Source organism: Microtus pennsylvanicus, chromosome 13, assembly GCF_037038515.1.
Source record: "Microtus pennsylvanicus isolate mMicPen1 chromosome 13, mMicPen1.hap1, whole genome shotgun sequence".
Classification (NCBI taxonomy): domain Eukaryota; kingdom Metazoa; phylum Chordata; class Mammalia; order Rodentia; family Cricetidae; genus Microtus; species Microtus pennsylvanicus.
In genome coordinates, this window is record NC_134591.1 from 4828767 (window position 1) to 4855682 (window position 26916).

General features: G+C 41.1%; 2 protein-coding genes across 2 annotated transcripts in view; one reads left to right on the top strand and one right to left on the bottom strand.

Moving 5' to 3' along the window:
• The window catches only part of Pappa (pappalysin 1), a 237896-nt gene extending 211306 nt beyond the window's left edge, over positions 1-26590 (top strand). The window contains exons 20-22 of the mRNA XM_075945577.1: positions 4653-4724; positions 9124-9222; positions 21239-26590. Coding sequence (XP_075801692.1) covers positions 4653-4724; positions 9124-9222; positions 21239-21346 — 279 coding nt within the window. The 3' untranslated portion in view covers positions 21347-26590. The remainder of the gene's footprint in view (positions 1-4652; positions 4725-9123; positions 9223-21238) is intronic.
• LOC142833888 (large ribosomal subunit protein eL43-like) lies at positions 11829-12174 on the bottom strand. The gene has a single exon (XM_075945754.1). The coding sequence runs from the start codon at positions 12167-12169 to the stop codon at positions 11891-11893; it is 279 nt and encodes a 92-aa protein (XP_075801869.1). The 5' UTR covers positions 12170-12174; the 3' UTR covers positions 11829-11890.
• Positions 26591-26916: the final 326 nt, after the last annotated feature.

The following is a 26916-nucleotide window of genomic DNA, read 5'->3' on the forward strand; positions in this document are numbered from 1 at the left end:
TATGTGGTTGGATTAGCTACAGTAGTTTCATTCTGAAGCACATCCAAGGTGCACATCTGAAAATAAAACTATGTAATTCATGCAGACAAAGGATACAGAATTTATTTCCTCTAAGAATGAAAGAAGCATGGTGGGAAACCCTGCCTGGGTCTTAAAGTCAGAGGTAATTAGTAAGATTAGCCTATCTGATACAAAGATGAAAATACTAAGATCCCTGAATGGGAAGCCATACAAGGAGAAAGGCATCCACCCTCTCTTGACTTCCCAATTACTCATTGCCTCATTCACACATCCATTCATAAGACTGATGGCTTATTCCTTTGGACATTTAATATGTGTCAGTCTTGTGTTTCCAATTGCATGTATTCTTTAAACTTTAGGGATCCAGATGGACACAGTGATTGACAACAGAAGATGTAAACGATAGCACTAGTTGATAAGATTCACTCCTGGAAGGTCCTGCAAATCAAGGAAACAGGAGAAAGATTTTCGCCCTGAGATGAGGAAGACCTTGTAAGGGTCTTTCACACATGTCCTTGGTTTTGCTTTTTGTTGTTGTTGTTGTTGTTGTCTTTGGTTTCTGGCCTTTATCTTTGGAACGCTCAGCTCCTCCTACACTTGCCTCACAGCCTTTCCAATTTTCCAAACCTTGGGTCTTCTCCTCAGTCAAAAGAGGAAGATACTTTATTGTTATAATTTTAGGGGTTATGAAACTTTGAAGAGTGGAGAATTTGAAGTCTAGCCCTTGGTATAAAACAGAAGTAGATTTACTTGTTGATGGAAGCTGCATATGTATGTGATTTGAACAATTTAATTTCAAATTGTCTCAGCTTCCAGAGTCAAAATAATAGCCTTCTCAGATTTGTGATGTATCAGTGAGATATTGTGGGCACAGTGCTTGGAGAGTTTTTGCTTAGGAGAGGGTTTTGTTCTGAGAACAAGGCTGATGGTGATGGTGGTGGTGAATGAGTTCTTAGTGACTCCACTAATCTTTTTGTGGTGATTATGATGGTGGTGGTGGTAGTGATGCTGTGAGGGTGAATATTGATTGCTAGTGATGATGGACAGATGTATTATTCACTTTTTGTCATTGTGAAAAACTTATAGGGGGAAATATTTACTTTTGCCCATAGATTTGAAGGCTTCAGTCCATGGAAACCTGACTAACTTGACTAAAGACCTTCTGAACCCTCTGTGTTATGCTATATTATATATATATATATATATATATATATATATATACATACACACACATACATACATACTGTATTATATACATCATGCTAATAGTATATATATACCATGATGAGGATATCTGATGTCTCAAAACTTTTTTCCTGATCACACAGGGGGCAGAGGGAAATGAAGGGAGGATGCAGGGACAAAATAAAGACCCTTTGACTTGCCTCCAAAGTTTTCACTACTTCCCAATAGTCCAGTAAATAATTAACTTACCAATGAATAGTTCATTGATAATGTCAGATCATTCATGAATCAATCCTGTTTTAAAACCACATAAGCTGCTTAGCAAGAATTAAACCCAGAAGCTTTTGTTGGTTGCACTTCTGGTCCTGTTGATTTCTGATGAAGGTAATTTCATTCATGAAGATAAGAAAGTTCAATCTTTGCCCACCCCAAAGCAGAGAATGAAAGCCCTCTTATAAGACCTGATATGAAAGACTTTAGTTGGGTTTGGTGTCTCACTGACGTTGAGAAGACCAAGTCTGGCATTTGAGGGCCCTCGCAGGTTCTCCCCATTCATGATGCATGCAGCTTGCCCTCTGCTTTTGCTCTCTCTGTCAGTCTTCGTTCTTGGTCTCACTGGCACACAGAAAAACGGCCCTGTGGCAAACAGGTGGGTGTGCAGCCTTGAGTGGCAGTGGAAACTTCAAAAGCTTGTGTAGTAGTAGGAGCTACGGGCTGCGTCCCCAGCACCCAGCCGCCTGCATGGCTAGCTTTACCCGAAATAATTACACGGAAACTGTATTCTTTTAAACACCGCTTGGCCCATTAGATCTAGCCTTTTCTCGGCTAACTCTCACACCTGGACTAGCCCACTTCTAATATCCGTGTAGCTCACGAGCTGGTTTACCAGGAATGATCTTAACCTGCGTCTGCCTGGAGTGGGAGAATCATGGCGACTCACTGGCTCAGCTTTCTTCCAGCATTCTGTTCTGTTTACTCCTCCCACCTATGTTTTAACCTATGAGGGCCAAGCAGTTTCTTTATTGCTTAACCAGTGAAATCAACAGATTGATATATGACACTCCCACATCAAGCTTGGAAAGTGCAGATAGTATAAAAGTTCTTTTTCTGAGCACACATCAGATAAACCCCAGTGGACAGAACCTTGTACAGTCACACCAACACATTCTTATAGGAGGACTAAATTAGCTCTCAAATAAGCAAGGGCAGCACAGGTATTAAGTGCCTGGTGGATTTCCTTGCTGTTTTCTTCAACCTTTACTAAATACTCTCCAATACCCCGGGTTTGGGATGTCAACAAACTTTTGGCTTCAGAGAAGACTGTCCTTGTAAACTTTCTCAGAGAAGGAAAGCACGTTGTCCTGCCCACTTTGGCCCCATGACTGAGAAGCAGTGGAGAAGCACTGACATCCCTTCCAGTGCTCTCCTTTAGATGGACTCTCTGCTTGCCTCTGACACAGACAGAGGCACCTAAGACCTGGAACCACTCTCCGGAAGTTAGTGCTTTGTCCTAGAAACCATTCTTAGTATTTGTCCATCTTAATCTGTCATTATAGTGAGCATGGGATTTTTCAAGGACCCATTTCATATATGTAGTACCCCACTTTATAGCAAAATTTTATAAGCAGCTCAAGTTAAGATAGTGGCATACATGTTCTACTTCAAATTCCGTGCTTGCCCTTGTACTGCAGGAGGAACACCAACACTCGGGAAGTTGAGGCAGGAGTACCTCGAAATTAAGTCAGCCTGGGCTATGTAACAAGACTCTTTCTTAGAAAAGAGGGTGGGTGTGGTGAAATCCTATGACTTTACTTATCAATAGACACATCATGGGGCTATAGCTCAGTCTAGCTAGACACTGATTATTAATACCTCTAGTATTCTTCATACACTCAAGATGTAAGAAAGGCATGTGGAGAAAATATTGTCCATTGAATAAAATGATTTCTACTTTAAATGGATCCTTTCCTTCATTAAAAAATCTATTTGTTGAATATTCTATGAGTTCCAGGCACTGTCTCAGGCAAGGAGATCCAACCCATGAAGCTGAAACACAGCTGGATGGAGAAAAAAGTCACCCTTCTTAGTCGTAGGCTGGGGTCATGTGATTTTTTTCTGTCAGAAGCTTGCCAAGAAACTAATTACACTTTGGCTCCTGAAGAAGTCTGCCCTCAGGGAGAGGATAGGATGGTCACATGCATTTCCCACTCTCTGACCCATGTGACTTTTTCTTAATTAAATTAATCAACTGGCACTCAGCCAGCAGAGCAATCCCTGCCCATACATATACTTCCAGACCTCCACGACTGGCCGTGATATAGCTACCTCTTGCTGCATACCCAAGCATATGCTATATCACTTTCATAAAGAAACAATTGTAATTCAGAATGAAGAGAAAAGCCTCTGTGGGAAGTCTAAAAGGAGTCTTTAGGAGGTTGATGATTATTCTAGTCTCCAAACCATGTCACCTTCTTGGTTTTGTCTATCTTTCATTGTTTATCAATGTTAAGAAGTATTGTCACCTTGGATTTTCTGTAATAAGTTAACTTTAATCCTTTTTGGGACAATTGGTTTTCAAATCCTGGTTTGTTCACTTAACAGCTATGGAGCTTAGGGAGTTTATACTACGATGACCCAAGATGAATGCCTACCTCACAGTACGCTAGCAATTAGCATAAATAAACACAGCAGTACATAAAGAATGCACTCAATATATCTTTGCTGTTATTATCATCATTGTAACTATTAGTACGAAAAGAGTACACTGTGTGTGTGTGTGTGTGTGTGTGTGTGTGTGTATGTGTGTTCTGCTGCAGTGGTTATGAGAAAAACTATGAAAGAAGGGAGATGTTTAGAGCATCCACAAAGAGTATTTCAGGAACGAAAAACCAATTCTCTAGAAAACAAGAGTGTACAGCGTCAGGGTGTTGTCAGTAGGCTCATGCGACATTGGCAGAACATGCGGGCACAGTCTCTGTTTTCAGAGACTCTGATTTAATAAATGCAGTACAGGGCTGAGGAGTCTTTCCTCAGTGGGGTTCTACAGTGATCTGATCGAAATGATCCTCCACTTGGACTTTCGGAAGGAGCTTCTACTGGGAGGAACTTTATTCCATACTTTTCTCACATCTTTCTACTCTATATAGCTACAAAAAAAAAAAAAAGGTTTTTCTGCTCTTGCCTTCTTCACAATTCTGCTTCTCCTCAGCCATTATTCCTGCCAGGGAAATAAAGAACCATGACACATACAATGAACACAAGTATTATTTTAATCTTCAGGTCCCTGTTATTGCAAGTTCCTGGGCAACTTCTTCAGGTAAATACCAGGGTGAGGTCAGGACTTGCATGGTCCAAAAGAGGTGAGGTGATTTAATGTGGTGCCAGCAAATGTTGATTCCCTCCCCAGCCCAAACCCACCTGATCCCTCTCTCTCCATCTCTCTGCAGAGGATTGTCTGCACTGCTGGTCTCCAGTGGTATCCCCACCCTGCTCTGATCCACTGTGTCAAAGGCTGTGAGGTGAGTGACAGAAAGAGATCTCTCCACTTCAAACAAATACTTCTGACATTTGCTTTTGATGGTTATGGTTTACTAGACCTACTAAGCACCGCATAATGCATTAATATGGTTGTTACTGCTGACGCAGAAGTGTCATCATATTCTACAGATGACAGAATCCACAGAGAGATAGAAACATACTGGAAACAAGAAGAGAGTTGGGATAAAACAGTGCCGAGAGTTTGAGCCAGGAGTTTCTTTCTCCAAATCCTATACCCTAATGTTATTGGAACACAGGGCTTAAGAAGATGCTCAAAGACATGATTGCTGTGCAAGCATGTGGACTTGAGTCCACATCTAGCACTCACACTGGGAAAAGCAGACATTATGGCGTATACTTATAATCTCAGCATCACAGAGGTAGAGCAGGAGCAGTCTCAAAACTCTGAACCAGCCAGCCAGCCACACGGTACAGTGAGCTTGAGGGAGTAGAGCCAAGCACATCCTCACAGCTCCATAGCCAGCCCAGTCACACAGTACAGTGAGCTTCGTGTGTAGTAAGAGATCCTGGCTCAACAAATAAGATAGAGAAGAATTTAAGAAACCACCTGACATCTACATCAAGGCAAACACACACATGCAAACATATGCATGTTTCCCTCCTCCATATGCATATCTGTATACATGGCAACACAATACATAAATATAAGGCAGCATAAGTCATATTTATGTAACATAAATAACATAGCAGCTATTTTAATAGCAATAGAACATTGAGCCCTTATAGTACTGCGTGAGGTAATTTTTCTTTTAATTTCCATTTTACTGGTGACCATTACTTGTAGAAGAATTCTGTCTATCTCTCACATCTTGGTTATTTGCTGTTTCTTCAGTCCCAGCACTAATCTGAACCATTTTGACTGAAACATTGAATTTAAATGGAAGATCCTTTCTGACCCTCAAAGTTAATGACTTCCCAATTAGCCCGTTCCCTGGGCTTGGAATGATGGAAAGCTCTCTCTCTGTCTATTAGCAACACTTTAGGGATGGAGTCAATAGGTAGGTTCTTGGGATACAGCTGTTTTCTCAAGGAAAAGTTTTCACAGAAACCAGAGCCATTTCTCTTCTTCAGTCCTTGTCACTTCTTGAAAGGATGCAACACGGTGCCCCTACAAATGCATAGAAAGAAATATGTGCCCCTATTCTCAGATGGAGTTGAAAAAGAGACTTAGAACCACTTCCAGATAGGTATCAAAGCTCTTTAGTCTCAACAGTCCACCAAAGAGACTGTGGTAGAGGACCTAATTCATGTCCTTAAAAAATTGTGTGAACTAGAAATGCCCTACATAAAAAGGTCATCTAAACCCAATCATTTTTAAAGGATGGGGAAACATATTCAGGCAATTGTCTTCTGGAGAATTGATGAAATTCCTAGACTTAGGATGCTCCTAACATGACCTAGTTCAACCTGATTACAGTATGAACAGAAAATTAGCGTCAGAAAGGGTTGGGATACTCTGTACAGAATAATAGCCAACAAGTCAAAAAATGAGTCCAGATTTTTGGACTGCCAATCTGCAGTTTTTTCTTCTCTTTTGTCTGTTACCAGCTCAAAACCGCTTCTTATAAGTGCCATAAAGTAATAGGGCCTTGCATTTCTTTCACTGTAGTTAGTGTATTGTCTCAGAACAGGCAGCATGGTAGCCTTTAGGACTCTCATTCTTTCTAGCTTCAGTCAGAATAGCAAAATATGGCCACGGTCTTGCCACTGTTTGCTTCTGCCCATTTCTGTGGATCGGTGCTGTGTTTTGGGAAAAGGCATCTTGAGTTACCTGAGTATTCACTTTGCTGAGCTGGCAGTCTGGCCATTCAGTGTGACAGCAGAATTTGATTCCTCCTTTGACCCTCTGTCCCTGCTGAGCACTGAACCCTGACAGTGATGCTTATCGCTTTTACCCCTGCAGGTACCTCTCATCCTCATCTGCTCTTCTTTGTTTAGGATCTGTGTCTTATCAGGAGATAGAAGGATGCTCAGAAGGAAAATAAATGCTGGGACCAGGAATGAGCTATCAATCTCCAAGTGTCCAAAGGAAATCAATATGTTTTCTAAAAAGGACGCCCAAGTCCCATCTCTCTGTTCAAAACTGTGTCCCAGCCAATTATATGCTCATTATGTGGTCAGTCACTATCTAAAGTTCTGGGTATACATAGTTTTGTGCCAGTTAACATAGCAGCTGTGTCACCTGTTACAGTCACCTATAATATCTTTTGTCCCTCATATAGCCACCCATTAATCATTTTACTAAATATTTGCTGACTATATTGTTGATAAATATTTGCATAAGTTGCAAGACATCTTCATAGGAAATTCAGGGCACAAAACCAAAAGATATACATCTAGTATGTGGAAAACTTATAGTGATAACAGAAGGCAAAGATGGAAGTCTAAGATTATGAACCATACTGTATTTAAAATGAGAATAAGAGCGGTGGAAGCATAGAGCATTCAGGGGTCACTAGAAATAGTTTAAGTATGAGTTAAGATGATTTTTGAGCTGTATCAAAAAGGATGGATTTTGATTGTCTGAATGCCCTATTATTCAGAGTATTAACTGGACATGCGATAAATCTCTACACAGCAAACTTTTCCATGCTGTCTTCTATCCCTAAAATTTTCCCTCTAACCCCACCTAGTAACTCCTATTTATGACTGTGATCTCCACTTAAATGTCTTCAATGTCATTGTTTCCAGGACCTTTTTATCTTAGACAGGATCAAATACTTTATTTCCTATAATAGCACTGAGTGACTATTTGATTGAAGACCTTTTCTTTCATAGATAAAATCTAGATGGATAGGGTAGATGGATAGATAGAAGAGTGAATGAATGAATGGATGGATGGGTTGATAGATTAACTATCATGGCTACAGGAAATGGCCGCTCAGGAAGAGACCACATGGAAAAAGCCAACTACACCTTTTCCAACACAGTTTTCTCAGGAAGGGACTATGATTCACCTTCACAAATCTGTACACACATATGAGGAAGAACTCAAATGGAAAGGGATTAGGCTCTGCTGTTGAATATAACTGTAGCAATGTGCTGACCATAGAACTTAATGACAGATTCATCCCTCAATTTGCAGCCCTACCTCTCTCTCTTCCTCTCTCTTTCTCCCTTCCTCCCCCTCCTTCTCTCTTCTCCTCCCTCTTCCTCTCCCTTCTTCCTTCCCTCCCTCCCTCCCTCCCTTCCCCCTTCTCTCTGTACCCCAATTTGTCATGAAGAATGGCAGACACAAAGGCAGTATGGATACAAAAGCCAGTCATGCAACACAGCTTAGACTCCTTGTGAACTTGGTTCTCCTTAGAGTCAGCAAAGGTGGGAAGGAACGGTGGTAGCAGGTGACTCACAGACAGTGTGCTGGGATGAGATTTGGACAAAAGATGATGTCCTTCCCACACCAGTACCTTTAAAAAGTTTTCTAGGAAATTTGGAGAAACAGATGAACAGTGCTCATGTTTCCTAATATTAGAGACACACAACATACCATATTGAAAACTGGAGTGCCCCCCCAAATGATGTCATCAAAGAGACTCCTGGAATTTCCTCAGATCCCCAGGATTCAGATTAGCGACAATTTTATTCTGTTTTCCCTCATTTTTGGAATAACACAAGGTTTATAGGATTCGTTGAAGAAAATAAATTAATGTGAACTGGAACATCATAGAATGGATAGGGGAACTGGGGAAACACAGCAGCGAATGAGTTTAGATTACAACTTTTTTTTCATTTCTTGCCAGTATGATTTTTGACCAAGTCATTTTGTTACCCTTACTCTCCAGGTGTGGGCCTATGAAGAGAGAATAATCATGCTGACCTAATATGTTTAGAGAAAGAGTAAAAGGAGTCCTGCCAAGGCTTCAGACACTGAGTTTATCTGTGTTCCTGTTAGGAAGGCCACTATTAATACACACATTCTCCATCCTAATCCCTAATAATCGGTAATTTTTATATTTGCAATTCTGATAGTTTACACCCAGATTCCTAATTTGTGTGTACACAATATACTAAATTAAAGAATTATAAAGCCAGAAATGCAAATTATCTTATCATGTCTTGAAGTAAATTGTACCTTTTATTTTAGAAAGAAAGAAGGGGTATATTTTATGATTTAATGTTTATACTACAGCAAACAAAATATGCTTCTCAGTATAATCATACTCCAGCAGGGAAAATATGGCCATAAAAATGTACCCAAAGGGGATTTGGGGATTGACAGTCAAATTGGCTGATGCTGATTTGTAAGAAGAGAAACTGCCAGGCAATCAAAGAGGCCTCAGCGAAGGTCTGAGGGCAGTCCCCTTTTATGTCAGACAATAACAAAGCTTTGTTCAATTCCTGCTTCTCTTCCCTTTATAGCCATTCATGGGAGACAATTATTGTGATGCCATCAACAATCGAGCCTTCTGCAACTATGATGGTGGGGACTGTTGCACTTCCACAGTCAAGACCAAAAAGGTATGCCAACATTAGCCTTCTCGTTCCCGCCAGCTTTGTGCCTCTAGCCTGCTGACCAAAGTCTCTTCTCTGGGCGTGGTGCCTTGCCTCTGTGACTTGCTTAGCGTCCATCTTCAGGCTTCCCATTACTCTAGCTTCTATTCCTTTAGTTAAGAGTGAAGCTACTGTCATTGGCTGGATGCTGGATGGTCTTTGCAGAGGTACTCTTCAAAGGGTAGTGTTTCATGTAGAAGCAGATGCGTAAAAGAGCCATGTGCACTTTAGGAACAGACTGGACAGAGGAGCCTGGGCGGAGAAGATCCTGCATAGTGAGGAGTAGCTATGTCACAACAGCAAGGAAAGGAGCAGGGAGGTGCTGAGAGCAAGAGCGTTCAAAACAAGAGACAAGCTTATAAATCCTAGAGAGATATATATTCTGAGAGATACATCCAAAGTAGAGAGGAAGAAAGCATAGGACACTGCCTCCTAGGACATCAGCTACCTCGGAACTCTCTATTACGTATGTATGGTTTTTACTGTGGGATTGGAGGTGTATGAAGGGCCTAGTCTATGTGTGGAGAGGGTTTATTCTGGTGTCATTTTGTTCCTCTGGCATTACAACACATGCACACACCACAATGGTTCAAATCCTTGTAGTAAAACAGGAGCATTGGAGTGAGATATTCATCAGCCACCTCAAAGAGTCATTACCTCTTCTAGCTTCCTGAAAAGAGCTAAGACTAGAATTTGGGACTCCAGTTACGAGTGAGGTAAGAAATCCGGGCACCCTGCCGTGAAAAGCATTCACATGGCAAATGTGCCATAGGAAACACCTCAGTGTTTGCAGCTTTTTATTTATTTATTTATTTTATTGAGAAAAGGAAAAAAAAACAAGTTTCCACCTCCTCCCAGCCTCCCATTTCCCTCCCCCTCCTCCCACCCTTCTCCCTGTCCTCCCAACCGTCTCCCCCTCCTCCCACTCCTCTCCCCCTCCCTCTCCAGTCCAAAGAGCAGTCAGGGTTCCCTGCCCTGTGGTAAGTCCTAGGTCCTCCCCCCTCCGTCTATATCTACGAAGGTGAACATCCAAACTGGCTAGGCTCCCACAAAGCCAGCACATTAAGTAGGATCAAAACCCCGTGCCATTGTCCTTGGCGTCTCATCAGCCCTCATTGTTCGCCATGTTCAGAGTCCAGTTTTATCCCATGCTTTTTCAGTCACAGTCCAGCTGGCCTTGGTGAGCTCCCAGTAGATCAGCTCCACTGTCTCAGTGGGTGGGTGCACCCCTCGTGGTCCCTACTTCTTTGCTCATGTTCTCCCTCCTTCTGCTCCTTATTGGGACTTGGGAGCTCAGTCCAGTGCTCCAGTGTGGGTCTCTGTCTCTATCTCCATCCATCACCAGATGAAGGTTCTATGATGATATGCAAAATATTCGTCAGTATTGCTATAGGCTAGGGTCATTTCAGGTTCCCTATCCTCAGCTGCCCAAGGAACTAACTGGGGACCTCGGCTTGGGCTCCTGGGAGCCACTCTAGGTTCAAGTCTCTTGCCAACCCTACGGTGGCTCCCTTAACTAAGAATTGTGCTTCCGTGCTCCCCTATCCAGCCTTCCTTTATCCCAATCCTCCTTTTTCCCCAAGTTCCCCCCATCCTCCCCCTCTCCCTTTTCTCTCCCCATCTCCCCTTACCCCCATCCCACCCCACCCCCAAGATCCCAATTTTCTCCCCGGCAATTTTGTCTACTTCCCATAGCCAAGAGGATAACTGTATGTTTTTCCTTTGGTTCCCCTTCTTACTTAGCTTCTTTAGGACCACCAATTGTAGACTCCGTGACCCTTATTTATGGCTAGAAACCAATTATGAGTGAGTACATCCCATATTCATCTTTTTGGGTCTGGGTTACCTCACTCAGAATAGTGTTTTCTTCCCTCTGAGGCAAAAGGTCTTTCAATGTCAGAGATGATTTGCTCAAATATTTCTTTATAAAGAACTGAAGTCTGAGCTACTAGTAGAGGAAAAGAAAACAATCTTAGTGACGGCTGAGTGCTTGACGATTATCCACACAGCCTTCTCGCTCCACTAACGGGACTCTTCGACCAGAGGAGGGATGCTTTGTACCACACAGCAGAGGAGATGACACAAGGTGCCTGGCTCGCAAACTAAACCCTCTGATTTAGCTGCTTTAAGAAGCATGCTTGCCTCATGTTGCAGGGGTGAATGGGAACACAGTCAAATCAAAGAACTGTTAATGGCTGACACATAAGAGTGCTAATAGATTTTCTGGAGTCCAGTCAGCCCCAAGTGGACAGTATTTTCACAAAATGCCTGACCTATTGTGGTTTTGGTTTTGTACTTTTACTAAAACATATTTTATGCTTAATATAAGAGAATACAATCAATTTCCTGTTAACAAACTTTATCCTAAAAATGAAACAATATATATTTTATTCTTTGGGAAATCTAGAAAGAAAGAAACAAAAGAACATACTTATTCTCTTCCAGCCTGAAGAAAATCATGGTTGCTTTTTATTTTGAATAATTTTTGTTTGACTGTTTCATATATAATATATATATATATATATATATATATATATATATATATATATATATATATATTATGTATATAACCCATTTATTTAGTTGGCTGTGCACTATTGTAGTTAGTAGGCTTGGGTATCAAATGGTAGCACTTTTACTGGTCTTTCAGTTCCTTCAGTCTTCTGATGGCAGACTTCACTGTGATGGCAGAAGTGGGTTTGTAGGTCCAGGCTTCATCAGCCACTGTCTTCATGCAGGAGCCACAGTGCCAGATGCCAACGGCTCGTCTCTTCATCTTGGTCTTGCCACAGAAGGAGCACGTGTACTTGGCGTGCTGGCTGATTTCAATTTTCTTCACCATTTTCTGGAGGGAGGCACCATAGCGGGTCCCGTATTTCCCGACAATCCCGACCTTCTTGGTGTGTTTAGCCATGTCGCCGGATCCTAAGCCAAGCACGGAGAGGCTGTTTCATATATTTTTATAATTATTCTAATAACTTTTATTCTTCATTCTCCTCTCACATCTTCCTCAGCCATTGAAAATTTTCTTCTGAACTGGTCCAGATCCTAATGTCTTGCCTCCTTTTTGTGTCTGACCCACCGATTTAGTCAGGGTTTCCTGCCTGAACTTAGGTGGGGATTATTTACTAGAGCAAAGGCAACGTGCCAGCGATTATACCACTAAAAAATAGCATTCCCACTTTGGTGTGTTTTCTTTTCTGTATTTTGTAAATATAAAGCTATGCTCATCTATAAGTGCACTCCCAGTTTGGGATCTAACGTCTGTTGACTTAGCACAAGAACATTTATACATGTAAATGACCTACCACTTCAGGTCGTTGTTTGCTGTTATTGTTTATTCGGTTGTGATGCACAGCATCTGTACTACGTAATCACCTATTTTAACTCTTGTTTTGAACTTTCAAGTTTTTTTTATTTTTGTACACATAAGTACTTTCAGAACTCTTATTGTTACTTTACAAAATTATTTCTAGTGTTGAAGGTGTAAGCATTTTTAATGTTCTTGATAGCTGCTTCCCAATGAATATAATCTATCGTAATTCATGTTTTCTTCCATCAGAGTACTCTGTTGTGTTGAAGATGAGTGGAGGACGTCATTTTTATTTCAAATAGAAGTTTCTGTACAATTACAGCCCTGTGTGACCTCACAAATTGGTCAGAAAGTGCCTCTGATTATAATACTTTTTATACTACTGTAATTTATAAACTAAAATATTAAAAAAAAAAACTAAGTTTACTTAGGAGCCTTCCTAAGTATATTACTTTTTTTTTAACAGACCATTTTGTGGGGAGATGAAATAATGTGACCAAAGTTCAGATGCAGATTCCAAGTTGTTACAGTAGCTTATTTCCAGTGTGTGTGTGTGTGTGTGTGTGTGTGTGTGTGTGTGTGTGTGTACACATGTGTCTGTCAGTCATTATTGGGCTCACTGTTCCTGAGTTGGGTGCTTCTGCAATAACTTCAGACTGCTGAGCCCTTCCTTACTTAGGCAGTGTTTCTTCACTAAGGAGTCCTAAGCAGCTCTGTGGTGATCTTGAATATATATTTCCTGATCTTTTCTTCTCTCATTTCCTTTCTTGTCCACCTACAATATAAATGTAGTCTAGGAATTTTTCATTAACATCTACTTTGTGCTGCTCCACCCTTCTGGATAAAGCAGTGGATTGCATGGTCATCTTCCAATGAGACGACTTTCCACTGAGCATTTTCTCTGGCCGAGGTTTGTGTACCTACAGTAGGAGCCAGGTGGACACAGTTGCTACCTTGTGAGACCTGCCTGTTAGGGACTATGAGGGGCAGGAAGCTAGTGACAGTGCCTTCAGTTGTCTTTGTGAAAATGTGATGATGAGGTCTGCAGGACTTTGGGGAGACAAATTCCCTAAGGATGGAGGAGAGACGTCCCAGTGATTGTTAATGGTTTGGGGACAAAATGGTGGTGCTCCATGTCCAAAAGGATTGACTAGAGATGCTAAATGACTCTCTTAGGGTGTGTGTGTGACATTGTCATAGTTATTTTGTAGGCTCACCAGTGTTTAATACTTCTCAAAGTTAAGATTCCAGGTTGAGGAGGAAAAGTATCTTGCATTAATGTCACATGTCCTTCTATTTAAATTGCCCAATGTACCTTGTAAATAAGTTCCAACTTCTTGAACCATCTTTGTATAGAATAGACAAAATAACTTGGGCTCCGAATAATTATGAGGCTTTCCCAGGTTCCTTTGATCAGTGGTTGGCAAAGTTCAAATTCAAATCCAGTTTTGTCTGACTCACACACAAGTCCTGTTCTTGCTTCTGCACCAGGCTGAGTCTCAGAAAGTGACAGTACCTGTGAACAGGGCTTTGTTCTCGTGCCTCCCAGTGTAGGCTGAAGAGGTTTTATGGTGAGCCCAGGCTGCAAGGGAACATGAATTTGGGAACCTCCCTGTAGAGGATGAAGGCAACTATCCCAGAAACAGTTTTTCCCAGGTTTTGTTACCATACCAGGATGCCCAGCTTGGGGGTTATTCTGTGTTTTCATGGAACAGGAGAAAGTTCTGCTCCTGTCTCCATCTTCCCCAGGAGGTAACCTCTTAGTGGACAGGAAAGGCTTTCTTGGATTCGTGTCTTGACCTTTTCTATTATGTCTACTTCTTATCCATACCCTTGGCCTCCATCAGGGGAAATTCCCTTCCTCTGAGTGCCCAGTCTGGTACTCAGAAACTCACCCACAGCACAGGGGTGTGGCCAACACAAGAATGTGTCTGCCAAGGACTTATTACACACTGACTGGTGGCGGGAAACTCTGTGCATGGTGTTTCCAGAACTGTCTGCTGAGGAAGAGAAAAGACTTGAGAGGTCAAGTAGGAGTACAAGGTGACAGAGACGTCTGTGGGATAAGATCCTCTACTACTAGACAAGCTGTCCTAGTGAGTGGTTATGACAGTCGACTCTGTCACATGCGGTGATACCTGCTTTGCTCTGTCATTTCATTTCACAAGTACAATAGCTCTCTTGTAGGTATTGATGAAACTCAGAAAGGTCAAGGTCATCAACCAGTAAGTAGCAGGTCTGAGATAAAAATCTATAGCATTTGATAAACATGTCACCAGACACTAAACTTTCTGACCATCTTTCAATGGGCTTGTGAATTGCCAAAGCATTGAGTGTCTCTCCTTATAGCAAGTATCTTGCTTTATACATATCCATACACTCTAGATAGGCTTCTCTGTAACAAGGGCTTTCCAGTCACCTGTGTGATGACAACCCTTGCTAAGGGAGAGATGCTGTGATAAGCCCTGCGCAATAATGGACTGGGCTCAGCCATACTAAGAGTATAGTAAGAACAAATATCTAAATACTTTGAGCAAGTATTGATGACAACACAGCAAATAAAGAGTGTTAACAAACTTTCCTAGAAAAGGCTACATAGCAGATGAGACATAACACATCCATCAGACCTCAGGTGAAAGATTTAAGAAAGGAGCAGACACAGGGGAAAGGAAGAAAGAGTGTCTTAGCAGAGGGCACAGATTATTCCAGGACCCAGACATCAGTTAGGGAAAGGGGGAAGAAAGTCACATCTCCCTTTGTAGAGCCAGATCAGAGAACAGAGGAAATAGAAAGAAGCCTAAAAGGCTTTAACTACTCAGGCAAGTATGTCTGATCATTCTACAAAGGTAATAGGGAAACAGACAAAGTATTGCAAGCACTGTATCAGCTTAGAGGAACCGAGAATGCTCCTTAGAAGGTAGGGTATATATGCCTAAAGTAAAAAATTAGTAGCAGAGTACAAGTGCCCAGCTAAGGAGAGCAGCCCAATTCTTCCATGCCCAGTGACCCCAGATACCAAAAGTGCCCTGTTTTCCTCCAGTTCAAGACTGGCCCTGACTTTTTATGTGCAGCAGACATGGAAAAACCCTTTCAATTTGTTACTATTAGTGAATTCAATTCTTCTGTCTCAAGGTGTTATATTCAATGTCACTATTATCAATATCATCACCTCCACCATCTTCACCATGTCATGATCAATGATGGTATTGTCATGAACAATATCCCCATCACCATGGCCTGTACCATCATGATCATTATCACCATCATTTCATGAACACAGATTTTGTGCAATGCACGGTGCTGCATTTTTTTCCTGGAAAATCTCTCCTGCCGGGATTCTTATTGCCTTCATTTTACTGAAACAAACAAACAAACAAAAAACCCAAAGCCCAGAAAAGGAGGTGATTTTCTTGATAGTATACCTTAAGTCAATCACAGGGCAAACACTTCAATCCGAGTTCTCTTTCTATCTCTACCAGTAGATTTCCTCACTGTTAATACAATACTCATAAACATGAATATTTTACTCACACTTGTACACTCTATCCATTGATTGTGCTGTATCCACTCCACTTCCAAGAAACATAGTGTTTATATGTGTCATGTCTTCTACTTGCCTTGTTAACGAATTATATGGACACTAAACAATCCCTAAGAATTGGGAAGATACAGTGATTGACCCAAAGTGCCATAGCATAGGGGTGGCAGAACAAAGCTTTCAGACTGTCAACGTAGAATGCCTCTTATTTCCTCAACACACACACACACACACACACACACAGAGAGAGAGAGAGAGAGAGAGAGAGAGAGAGAGAGAGAGAGAGAGAGAGAGAGAGAGGACTTTCTATTACCTCTCCAATGAGTATGAGTCAGAATCCAGTCCTTGCCTGTTTCCCAACCCTAGACAAGAGCTACAGCCAGAGTTTTGTGGTATATTTGCCCAAGCTGCATTCCTGAGCCATTCACACCCATAGATGAAGGGGTTAGCATAGGTAGCTCACCCAGATGGAGAAAATGCAGGCCTGAACACCGTTCCTTAGCCAAGAGGAAAAAGGAGAGATTCCTACTTTGAGTCCTTGATCCTGTCTTGTTAGCAGAGCTTGGCTTGGGACAACATAGCTACATGGTTACTGGAAATCTTCAATTATGATCTGATCTGGCCACCATGGTGTGTGGCAGATTTCTGTGGCAAGTCACCTGGAAGAGAAGCTGAGTAGGGATTCAGAGACTGGAAATCAGGCTCATGGCAATTACTATATCAGACTGTGTTTTTTGTACCTAAACCTAGATTTTTTTTCTTTTGCAGTGAGATGAGTCTGACTCCTACTCTTCTTGTTCTTTAGGGGTCTGGGGTGGCACTGAGAGATGCTGGTAAACACAGATGAATGTCCCTGGCCTCATGCCAGCTACTGACTCACTTCTTCGCATCTTAGTTTCCTCTAAGGTATAAGCTGGGGCTAATAAGAATAGCTGCCTTATTAGGGTTGCTGGGAAGCGTTGAATGAGATAATGCAGGTTGAGATTAGCTCAGGCTCAGTTCACCTTCAGAGACAAAGATCTCAGAGCTGGTTTGTAGAGGAGCTGACTTTTTGATTCCTTATCAGAACACTGTACAAACTTTATGATAGCCTCTGTCTCTTACTTGGAGCCTACAAGTAAATTCTAAACTTCTACCATGGTCTTATTAATACACCTGTATTTAAAGAACACAGTGAAACTCAAGATTCCTATTTGGAGACCAAGTCTTCCAGACTTTAATCATATTCTAATTATATTTTTCACTGTTTAATTTCAGATATGTCTTTTTTGTTTTTTCTTATTTTTTATTTAAATTTTAAAAATTTTACATAATAGCCCCTGTTCCTTCTTCCTCCCTTTCTTCTGTCCCCACCACCTACTGCCATACCTCCCCTGCTCCACTTCTCAGAAGAGGTAAGGCCTCCCTTGGAGAGTCAACAAAGTCTGGTATACTAAGTGGAACAAGAGCAAGCCCCACCCCCTGTAATAAGGCTAAGCAATGTGTCCCACCATGACCTTGGTAGGACAGAGCATAGAGATCTCATCCAAACACAGCCAAAGCAGTGTGAGAATCAGCTGGTGCCGGAGCTCCGCCTGTGACTTTGGAGACTTAGAGACACTAAGAGAACTGAAGAGGGTAGGGAAGGAAATAGAAAAGGCAGAGTTTGTTGGCAAAAGCCTGTATGCCACAAAACTGGAAAATACAACAGAAATGGACATTTTTTTTAAATAAGTACCATATACCAAAGCTAAACCAAGACCAGGTGAATGATCTAAATAGACCGGTTACTCGCGAAGAATTAGAAATGGTTATCAAAAATCTCCCTTAGAAAAAAAGCCCAGGACCAGATGGTTTCAATGCAGAATTCTACCAGAACTTCCAAAAAGAACTAATACCTATACTCCTTAATGTATTTCACAATATAGAAATAGAAGAGTCATTGCCAAATTCCTTTTATGAAGCTACAGTTACCCTGATACCAAAACCACACAAAGACCCAACCAAAAAAGAGAATTACAGACCTATCTCACTCATGAACATCGACACAAAAATTCTCAATAAAATACTGGCAAACCGAATCCAAGAACACATAAGAAAAATTATCCATTATGATCAAGTAGGCTTCATCCCAGAGATGCAGGGCTGGTTCAACATACGCAAATCTATCCATGTAATCCACCATATAAATAAACTGAAAGAAAAAAGCCATATGATCATTTCATTAGATGCTGAAAAAGCATTCGACAAAATTCAACACCCCTTTATGATAAAGGTCTTGGAGAGAATAGGGATACAAGGGTCCTACCTAAATATAATAAAAGCTATTTACAGCAAGCCAACAGCTAACATTAAATTAAACAGAGAAAAACTCAAACCCATCCCACTAAAATCAGGAACATGACAAGGATGTCCACTCTCTCCATACCTCTTCAACATAGTGCTTGAAGTTCTAGCAATAGCAATAAGACAACATAAGGAGATCAAGGGGATTCGTATTGGAAAGGAAGAAGTTAAGCTTTCGTTATTTGCAGATGATATGATAGTATACATAAGCGACCTCAAAAACTCTACCAAAGAACTCCTAAAGCTGATAAACACCTTTAGTAATGTGGCAGGATACAAGATCAACTCCAAAAAATCAGTTGCCTTCCTATACACTAAGGATAAGGAAGCAGAGAGGGAAATCAGAGAAGCATCACCTTTCACGGTAGCCACAAATAGCATAAAATATCTTGGGGTAACTCTGACCAAGGAAGTGAAAGATCTATTTGACAAGAACTATAAGTCTTTGAAGAAAGAAATTGAAGACACCAGAAAATGGAAGGACCTCCCTCGCTCTTGGATTGGGAGGATCAACATAGTAAAAATGGCAATTCTACCAAAGGCAATCTTGCATGAATCTTACAGCCATATGTAGCATTGTTGCTGTTCTAATCTCTGTTTTATACGTGGTGAAACTATGGACCATGACAGGTAATTTCTTTAAAGTGCACAGTGAGCCTGAATCAAGGAGGAGTGGTCCAGGTCTTTGGGCTGCCAGCATGGGACTCTCCACATCTAGTTGGCTATTGGAGTTTGCCTTCTATCTAGGCTCAGTCTCTGTGTGTTTTTTACAGTTCTAACATGTGTGTTCCTCCTGAAGATGAAGAATCTATGGGAAATAAGTCTAGGAAAGAATACAGTAGATTCTAGAGAGAATGTTTAAAATTTTTTCTCCACAAACAAGTCCTCAGAGCAGAGCAGCCTTCCTCATGCTGAGGCCCTTAAATACAGTTCCTGGTGTTGTGGTGACCCCCAACAGTAAAATTATTTTTGTTGTCACTTCATGACTGTAATTTCGCTACTGTCATGAATCGTAATGTAAGTATCTGATATGTAGGATATCTAATACACGACCTCTATAAAAGGGTCAGTCAACCTCCAAGAAAGTTTGTGACCCACAGGTTGAGAACCATTGCCTTAGAGGCTAGGCTGTAAATGCCCTGAGGAAGGAAGAGCAGGTGTAATTTGAGAGGCAGATGCTCGAAAGAGAGAAGACTGAAGCTGACTAGCGTGGCACCAAGTAAAGTATCTTTTAATTGAAAGGTGAAGCAAAGAGCTGTTTTAGGCATAGGGGGTAGGGCATGGCAGGGGAAACAAAGAGCATCTCACTATTTCTGTGGCTCAGGCTCTAAGAAAACTACAATGAACAAGACTGACCCTGTCTCTAGTTCAGTATCAAAGAATTGGTGGGAGGGAGCCATATCAGTGTGTCTGCAGTCTGTGTCCATGAATATATGTCTGTATAATTCATCACTTAGTTTATCAAACATTTACTAGGTATTTTTTATGAGCTATTTTATTTATCCTTCATTACAGTGTCAGGAAACATAAGGACGTACTCCTATTGTTCCTACATAATGAATGAGTTTGCTAAGACTCCAGAGCTTGTCACATGTTCAAGGTCATGCCGGAAATAAGTGACAGAGAGGGAATAAGATTAACTCTTTAGTTTGAATTATTGCAAAAATTTCAGGATTGAGAAAGATTGTTAGTATGGAGGCTAAGAGAGGAGAGAGGGGTGGGGAGAGAGAGAATTAGTCTACAAATATAAACGAACAAGGAAGACAAAGATGCTTTCAGAGACAAAGTGAGCACTTGGCGATCCTGCCTAGGCAGGAGGCGAATGAGGTCATTAAACCCATCCGCGCAGATGGGGGACCCTCTGGGGAAAGTTACAAACAAATGTCATGATGCAATACGGTGAAATCGGCTTACGTTAGTTCAGGCTGGGACTCAGCAGGGATTGCACTGCAATCTTTGGGAAGACGGATCATCTGCCGGATGGGGAAGACACTTGCTCTGTTGGGCTTTTCCTACCACTTTCTAGAAAGGCCAGCCAGCCAAGGTCACAGAGCACATGGCAGGGTGGACTGGGAATGGAACTTTGGCCTCTCATTTTTTCTTATGCTAAATTCTGTTTCCAAGAAAGGTTCTCACAAAAAATTTAATTCAAAACTTTTGTGTAAAACGCTTCTTACTTGGGACTCCAGGCTCCGTAGAGGTCATAAAAGCTTGTTTCATACATTGTTTTGATTTTATTTTTGTCTCTCCAAATCATAAATACAGTATGCTCAGAGAGCTATGTTCATTGAAAAGATATGTTCACATCTTTTATTTTAATTTATTGATCACAACAGTTTTCTTTGTTAGCTTTCTTCTCCACTGTAGAACTGTATTAACAAACTGTATTAGCACTCATAACGACATCTACCCATGTCATTCAGCTCCTATAACCTATTCAGTTATTTCCGAGGCACAGAGAGAAGTAGCTTGTTTTACTTTAAGTAGCAGCAGATCACTTACTTTCAGCAAAGAGTGTCCCTTTCCTTGTTTTAATTTCATCATTGAAATTGGAGAGTTGTAAGGGGAATCAGAATTTCTTATATGAGAAGAGCATTTCCTTCTCCATAGCAATTGTCTCTGCAAATGCAGCCTGCTGTGAAAGTGACCCTGGGCCCGCAGAAAAGGTTATCCTAGTGTCACAAAAGTAGAACCATGACGTGACCTTGAGTCTCTGTTTCAAATCTATGATTGTCTTCTTGCTCTTTACCACCACACAGAAAGCTAAACCAAACCATCTAATTCATCCCAGTGTTTTCTCTCTTCAGGTCACTCCCTTTCCTATGTCCTGTGACCTACAAGATGACTGTGCCTGTCGGGACCCTGAAGCCCAAGAACACACCCGGAAAGACCTTCGGGGCTACAGTCACGGCTAAACAAAGGAGTTGTCTAAGATTTCCCAACGCCAGGACCCGCATCCCTCTGGTATTGATTTTACAGTCTGCTGCTCAATGAAATGGCCTCTCCACACCAGGGATCCTTAGCACCCAACCAGTCTGCCTTTAATTTCACCCAGGAAGGACCAACTGTGGGGCAATGAACTGAATCTCACCATGTTGAATGATGGAATGGCATACTATCCCACAGTCTAAGATGGATTACGTACACAGCATGTAGTCCCAGAGCCTCTGAAAATTCTAACCATTTGTCACATGACCACAGCCCAAAGCAACAACAACAAAATCATGTTTTGTATCAAGGAGAATGCACATCTGTGGTTAGTGCATATGCATGCATACACACCCAAACAAACATCTGTGTGAGGGCAGTTTTAGAAAATAAGCAGAAAACAACTGGAAAAACAAAACAACAACAAAAGCGCATCTCACTCTTTCCTTTCCCAGGCTTCCAGCCAACACTGTCCTTGGGAGAAAGAGACTTATAGAAACTACAACAAGGACTGAAAAGCAAATATAACTCAGAATCCAAGTCACAGAAAATGTAGTGCATACATCATTATGTAGGCTTTTGAGACCAGAAGTGAAATGGTTTGTGACTATGAATCTTCTAGGGAACTAGGGACCAAGAGTAAGTAAATATTTCAATGTGTGCAAAGCTCCCCCATTTTATTCTGCTGCCATGGGAATTTTGCCCCAACACCAGGGTGTAAGGCCGAGCTGGAAATGGCTTAGGACTACAGAGTCCTGTATTTTATCAGCTCCCTGCTTGAGACTTGAGGTCTTCAGATGCCTTCCAGATCCACCCGTTCTCTAGATCTCCCCTTCGGACCACACCTGCTGCTATTCCTGCTGCTCTGCCCATACACTGAGTACTCTTTGGTGGTAGAACTAGCTTAGGACAGACTCCGTATAGCCAAGTAGACTGCCTTAAAAGTGATTCATATTATTCCAGAGTTCCTCACTTCTTGGCCCATCTTCCAGAAAAAACTTTAACAGGCTTAAGTCCTCCTTGAGTGGACTTCTTATTCCGGAAAAGACTTGAGGGATATCAGATGCTCAAGCCCTTCCTGAGACTATCTGAACCAGTGTTAGATTTTCTAATCAAGTGGAACAGTGTTAAGCCTGGGGATGCTGGGGCCACCAGAGGCTATTGGAATGCTCATGATTTGGGTTATTATCCTTGTTTCAGTTTTCCCAGCTCTCTAGGCTAGAGCAAGCTTTGGTCTTCAGACTTCCACTATTACTCTAAGCAGATGCAGTTCTAAAATGTCTTGGATATGAACAATGTAGGTGGTATTCTAGAGGAGGAGAGAAACATTGAGAAGTTCTGGAGATCCAGACTCAGCACCCAGCACAGTCACCATACTTTCCATATAGTTTTCTAGATGCTAGGACATCTGTCCACATTCACTGTTGATCTCCACTCCTTCTCCTCCTCCCATATTTAGTTTTCAAACATTAAGAGGAAATGAGTCAACCGTACATGGAAGCCAACAATGTATGCAGGGCCTCTGTTTTTCTGGTTACCTATACACATCCCCTAAATTAATATGGGAAGAGATTAACACGGGTTGAAGTGTATAGAGTAGTTAAATTTGATATAATTTGTGAAACATGGAGCTGGGAAGCAAGGAGATGGCAGGATCTAAATGAACTGTATAACTTAAAGATGACAGGATATCAGTTGATCTCAGGTTTAGTGGGAATAACTAGTACAATCAAAGTCTGGAACAGAATACAATTGTCAGCCCATGCGCAGCCACCCTGCATCTAAGGCTTCCATTGTTAATCTATCATGCTCCCCTTTCTACTAGGACCAACAGCAACTCCACAAACTGTGTTTTCATATTCTGGACCAATAGCCTTTTCCTACTCACCAAGAATATTTGAAAAGCTATTTATTGACCATCAGTGGTTTGTAATATCAAGAAGTGTACCAAGGTGCTTTTCCCACAGGTGCCCACAAATAAGGATACAGTGCTTAGACTGTGCAGCTTGTCCTGTACGAAGCTTGTCCTCTGAAGTTGAAGTCTAGAATGGAGAGGTGGCCACTGATGTAATGGCCAAGCACTTTGGATCCTCCAAGAGCATATTGCATTTATACATAGAGCACTCCCCACTCTAATTACTAGGACCAATCCTTAACAAAATACAAGAACAATTAACTCTCCAGGATCCTGAACCTTTTGCCAACCCTTCAGGCCCCTCTCTTGACTAGATATGTTGTGTCAGCTTAGAACAAGCTAAAGATTAGTACAGGACCAGCCCATCCAACAAAGAAACCACCTAAGACCCAAAGATGACATTATTAATAGTAGAGAATGTCTGTAAATCACTCCTCATCCAGGTCTCTCTCTTCCCTCCCAGTGTTATCTGTCCCTACTCTCCAGCCGATTTCTAAAGGCTGGCACCTCTTTGAAGATTCATACAGTGAAGTGGGCCTTTCCAGGCAAAATCCCATCCTGTTTTCTCCTTGCTGTCAATCAAACCTGCCAGGAGCAAATTCATATTTGCTGAGCCTATTAGATAAAAGAAGCTACACAACTGGTAGCCTGCCTCATGCCCACAAGGGATGTGTAATTCAGAGGATCTTCTCTTAGTGCAGGACAGTCAGCTGTATTTGTGCAATGCACTGATTCTCAGTTTCATTTTCTTCCTGAGAATAAACTCCCTGTCACATCCCTCAGTCATCTGCTCTCGACAATGGGGTAATCAGGAGGAGGCGGGTCTGCAGCACTGTTGGATAGCCACAACTTTGGGCCCCTAAAGCACTGGGGAGTTCTGCAGCTGAAGAAGTATCAGGCTGTTAGCAGCAAGGAAGCAAAGACGAGGTGGACAGTTCTCTAGGCCCCATCTGGGAAACTGTTCCAAACCGCAACTCACTGTCTGCCCAGAGGACTTGCAATACCCCTAGATTTTGTGCCAACAACCTCGTATGGGAAGTCAGTGTGGGAAGGCAGTCAGTCCTGGGGAAGTCAGTGTGGGTAGGTGAAAAGGGGTGTAAAGCAGAGGAGAGATTAATAGTCTTAAATAGCAGGCTTTTGGAAAGGGAGGAAATCAGCTGCCGCACTTGGCTTCAGCACACTGGGCCACTGCCGAGACCATTCTCTGTCTCATTCCCACTTTGGCCAATGCTTAAATGCTATTTGTTGAAAATAATTCTTTGGGACAGATTTCAGCTACCTCCCTTCCAGGTTCGATTTAACTTGGCTTTAACTGTCAGTTTGTTAAAGGTCTTACCTGTGTGATTGTTTTTAAAAAAATAAGTAGAAAAAGAAATGAAAGAAAGAAAAGGGAAGAGCAGAAGAGGAGGAAAACTATTGTCCTGTTAACTCTGTGTGTGTGTGTGTGTGTGTGTGTGTGTGTGTGTGTGTGTGTGTGTGTTCTGGACCTAGTTCAAGTGAGAAATAAATTGATGGTGACAAAGTTGTAAGGATAGAAATTAATAGAAGACAATATGATTGCACAGAACTAAAGTGTATCATCAAAACCTAAGAATATGAACCCTATTTTTATTCTTCCTTGAGGAAACTGTTTATTCTATAGACAAAGTATGTAGAGATGACATAGAGATTTCTCTAAAAAATGAAGAGTGGGGTTTTATGGCATGTCTGCTGTTTTCTATACACTGTGGTAGATCCAGGGAGTAAGGCATTTTCTCCCTTGAATTCCTTTTAGTGGGATATTGTTCTTTCTTTCTTTCTTTCTTTCTTTCTTTCTTTCTTTCTTTCTTTTTTCTTTTTTTTTGGTGACTGTCTATGGCAGAGGGGACTGTGGGTGTTTAAAATACCGGTTTTACCAAATGTTAAGGAGATAAACTATGTCTTTGTCCTTGTCACACTATAAGTTATTTATATTTGCCAGTCTGGCCCTGAATTTCCTGAAGACCACACTCAGAACCACCCTGCATAGCCCAGTTTCTAAGAAGCTGCTACATGACCAGACAGGTGATCCCAATGAATTTTGAGAAAGAAAACAAACAAAGTAAAGAACTAAATACAAAATGAGTTTTATAAAATCCTCTTTTAATAATTTATTCAAGTTTTGCCAAATTTCTAGCTGTTATTTCCTTTGTAAGAATAATGTAATAGCAATGAAGGTAGAGGTTTATGTGTCTGTCTGCACAAAGGTCCAGAATGTTTGACTCCAGGCATTGGTCAGTTCATTCAGTGATCTTGAACACGTCATCAGATTGCTTCCACATTTGCCTCAGTTTCTCTAGACAAAAAATGGGGATACTACTACTTACCTACCTCACAGTGGGAGGACAGAGGATCATGAGGCCTTGAGGCTTTTACATGGACTGTGTAATCTCTTGCAGACACCACCTGGTGCAAAGTCCATAGGTTGTTTTTCAAAAATTCATAGGCCTATTGCCTTTTCAGACCTAGGGAGTGCTTGATTGACATTTCAAGGCATAAACCCAGAATGCCTGGACTACAGTTCACCTTAAGAGAGTGCACAGGGGACTTTTTCTCTGTAGATAACTGCAAGTTTCCCCTCCCTTGTTCTGGCCTTTACCAATTCAACGATTTGACCAAAATCCAGTGACTTCCTACAGTGTAAAAGTCAGGCTCCTGCCATCTGGTTAAGATTTGGAGGGGGCATTAACAATTTGCAGAGTAAGAGGGTCTGACGTCTTTCCTCCAGCAGATTCCTCTCTTCCTACACTTAGTTTCTACATCATGTGCTTCAGTAATAAGAGCGATAACATTCTGAGTACAAGTTGGGCTTCTTAAACTTCACACCAGCAGTCAGTGAGAGGAGAACTAGGAACAATTATTGAGTTACTGTCTTGGGTCTCTATAACCAATAACCTGTCTGCAGATTCCTATCTATATAAAGATATTATATATAAATAAAAATTTACATATATATGCACATGTATATATAGTTGTACATATATGTGTGTATATATATACTTAAATGTAATATTTACAAAACTGTGATCTCATCTAGAGAAAATGTATTCATATTACAAACTACTCTTCCATATTTATGTATCATATTATACATTTTTATTATTATCATAATTATTGAGTTTTTTAATTATTATGATCTTAGAATCTGTTTGGCACCTTCTGGAATACAACCAAAAAAATATGACTCTTTATTGAAGTGCTTAGAATCTATTCTCATGAGAATTCTACTGCTCTACTGTAAAAAAAAAAAAGCCACAAAGAAACAAAAAAAAAAAGACAGAAAAAGGAGAAAGAGAGAGAGAGAGTTAAAAGAAAGATAAAAGCAAAGTAAACACCAAAAACTAAATACAACTCTAACCTTCTTCCTGTACCTCACGCGCAGAACGTGCTGCTCTTGGGTTGGGTTTTATTTTACCTGTTGATGTGTTTTATGGATCTAAGTTAAGCTTTCAGCAATATATAAAAATGTAAATAGTTAACTTTATTTATTAAGAATGTCATCTTTTTTAATTTATATTTACACAATGGTTCATCTAATTTATTTTTTCTATACGGTTTTAAATACTCAGACATATTTTGCTGTTCATGGTATTTTTTATCCTCTTCTCATGGATTTGTGTTTTC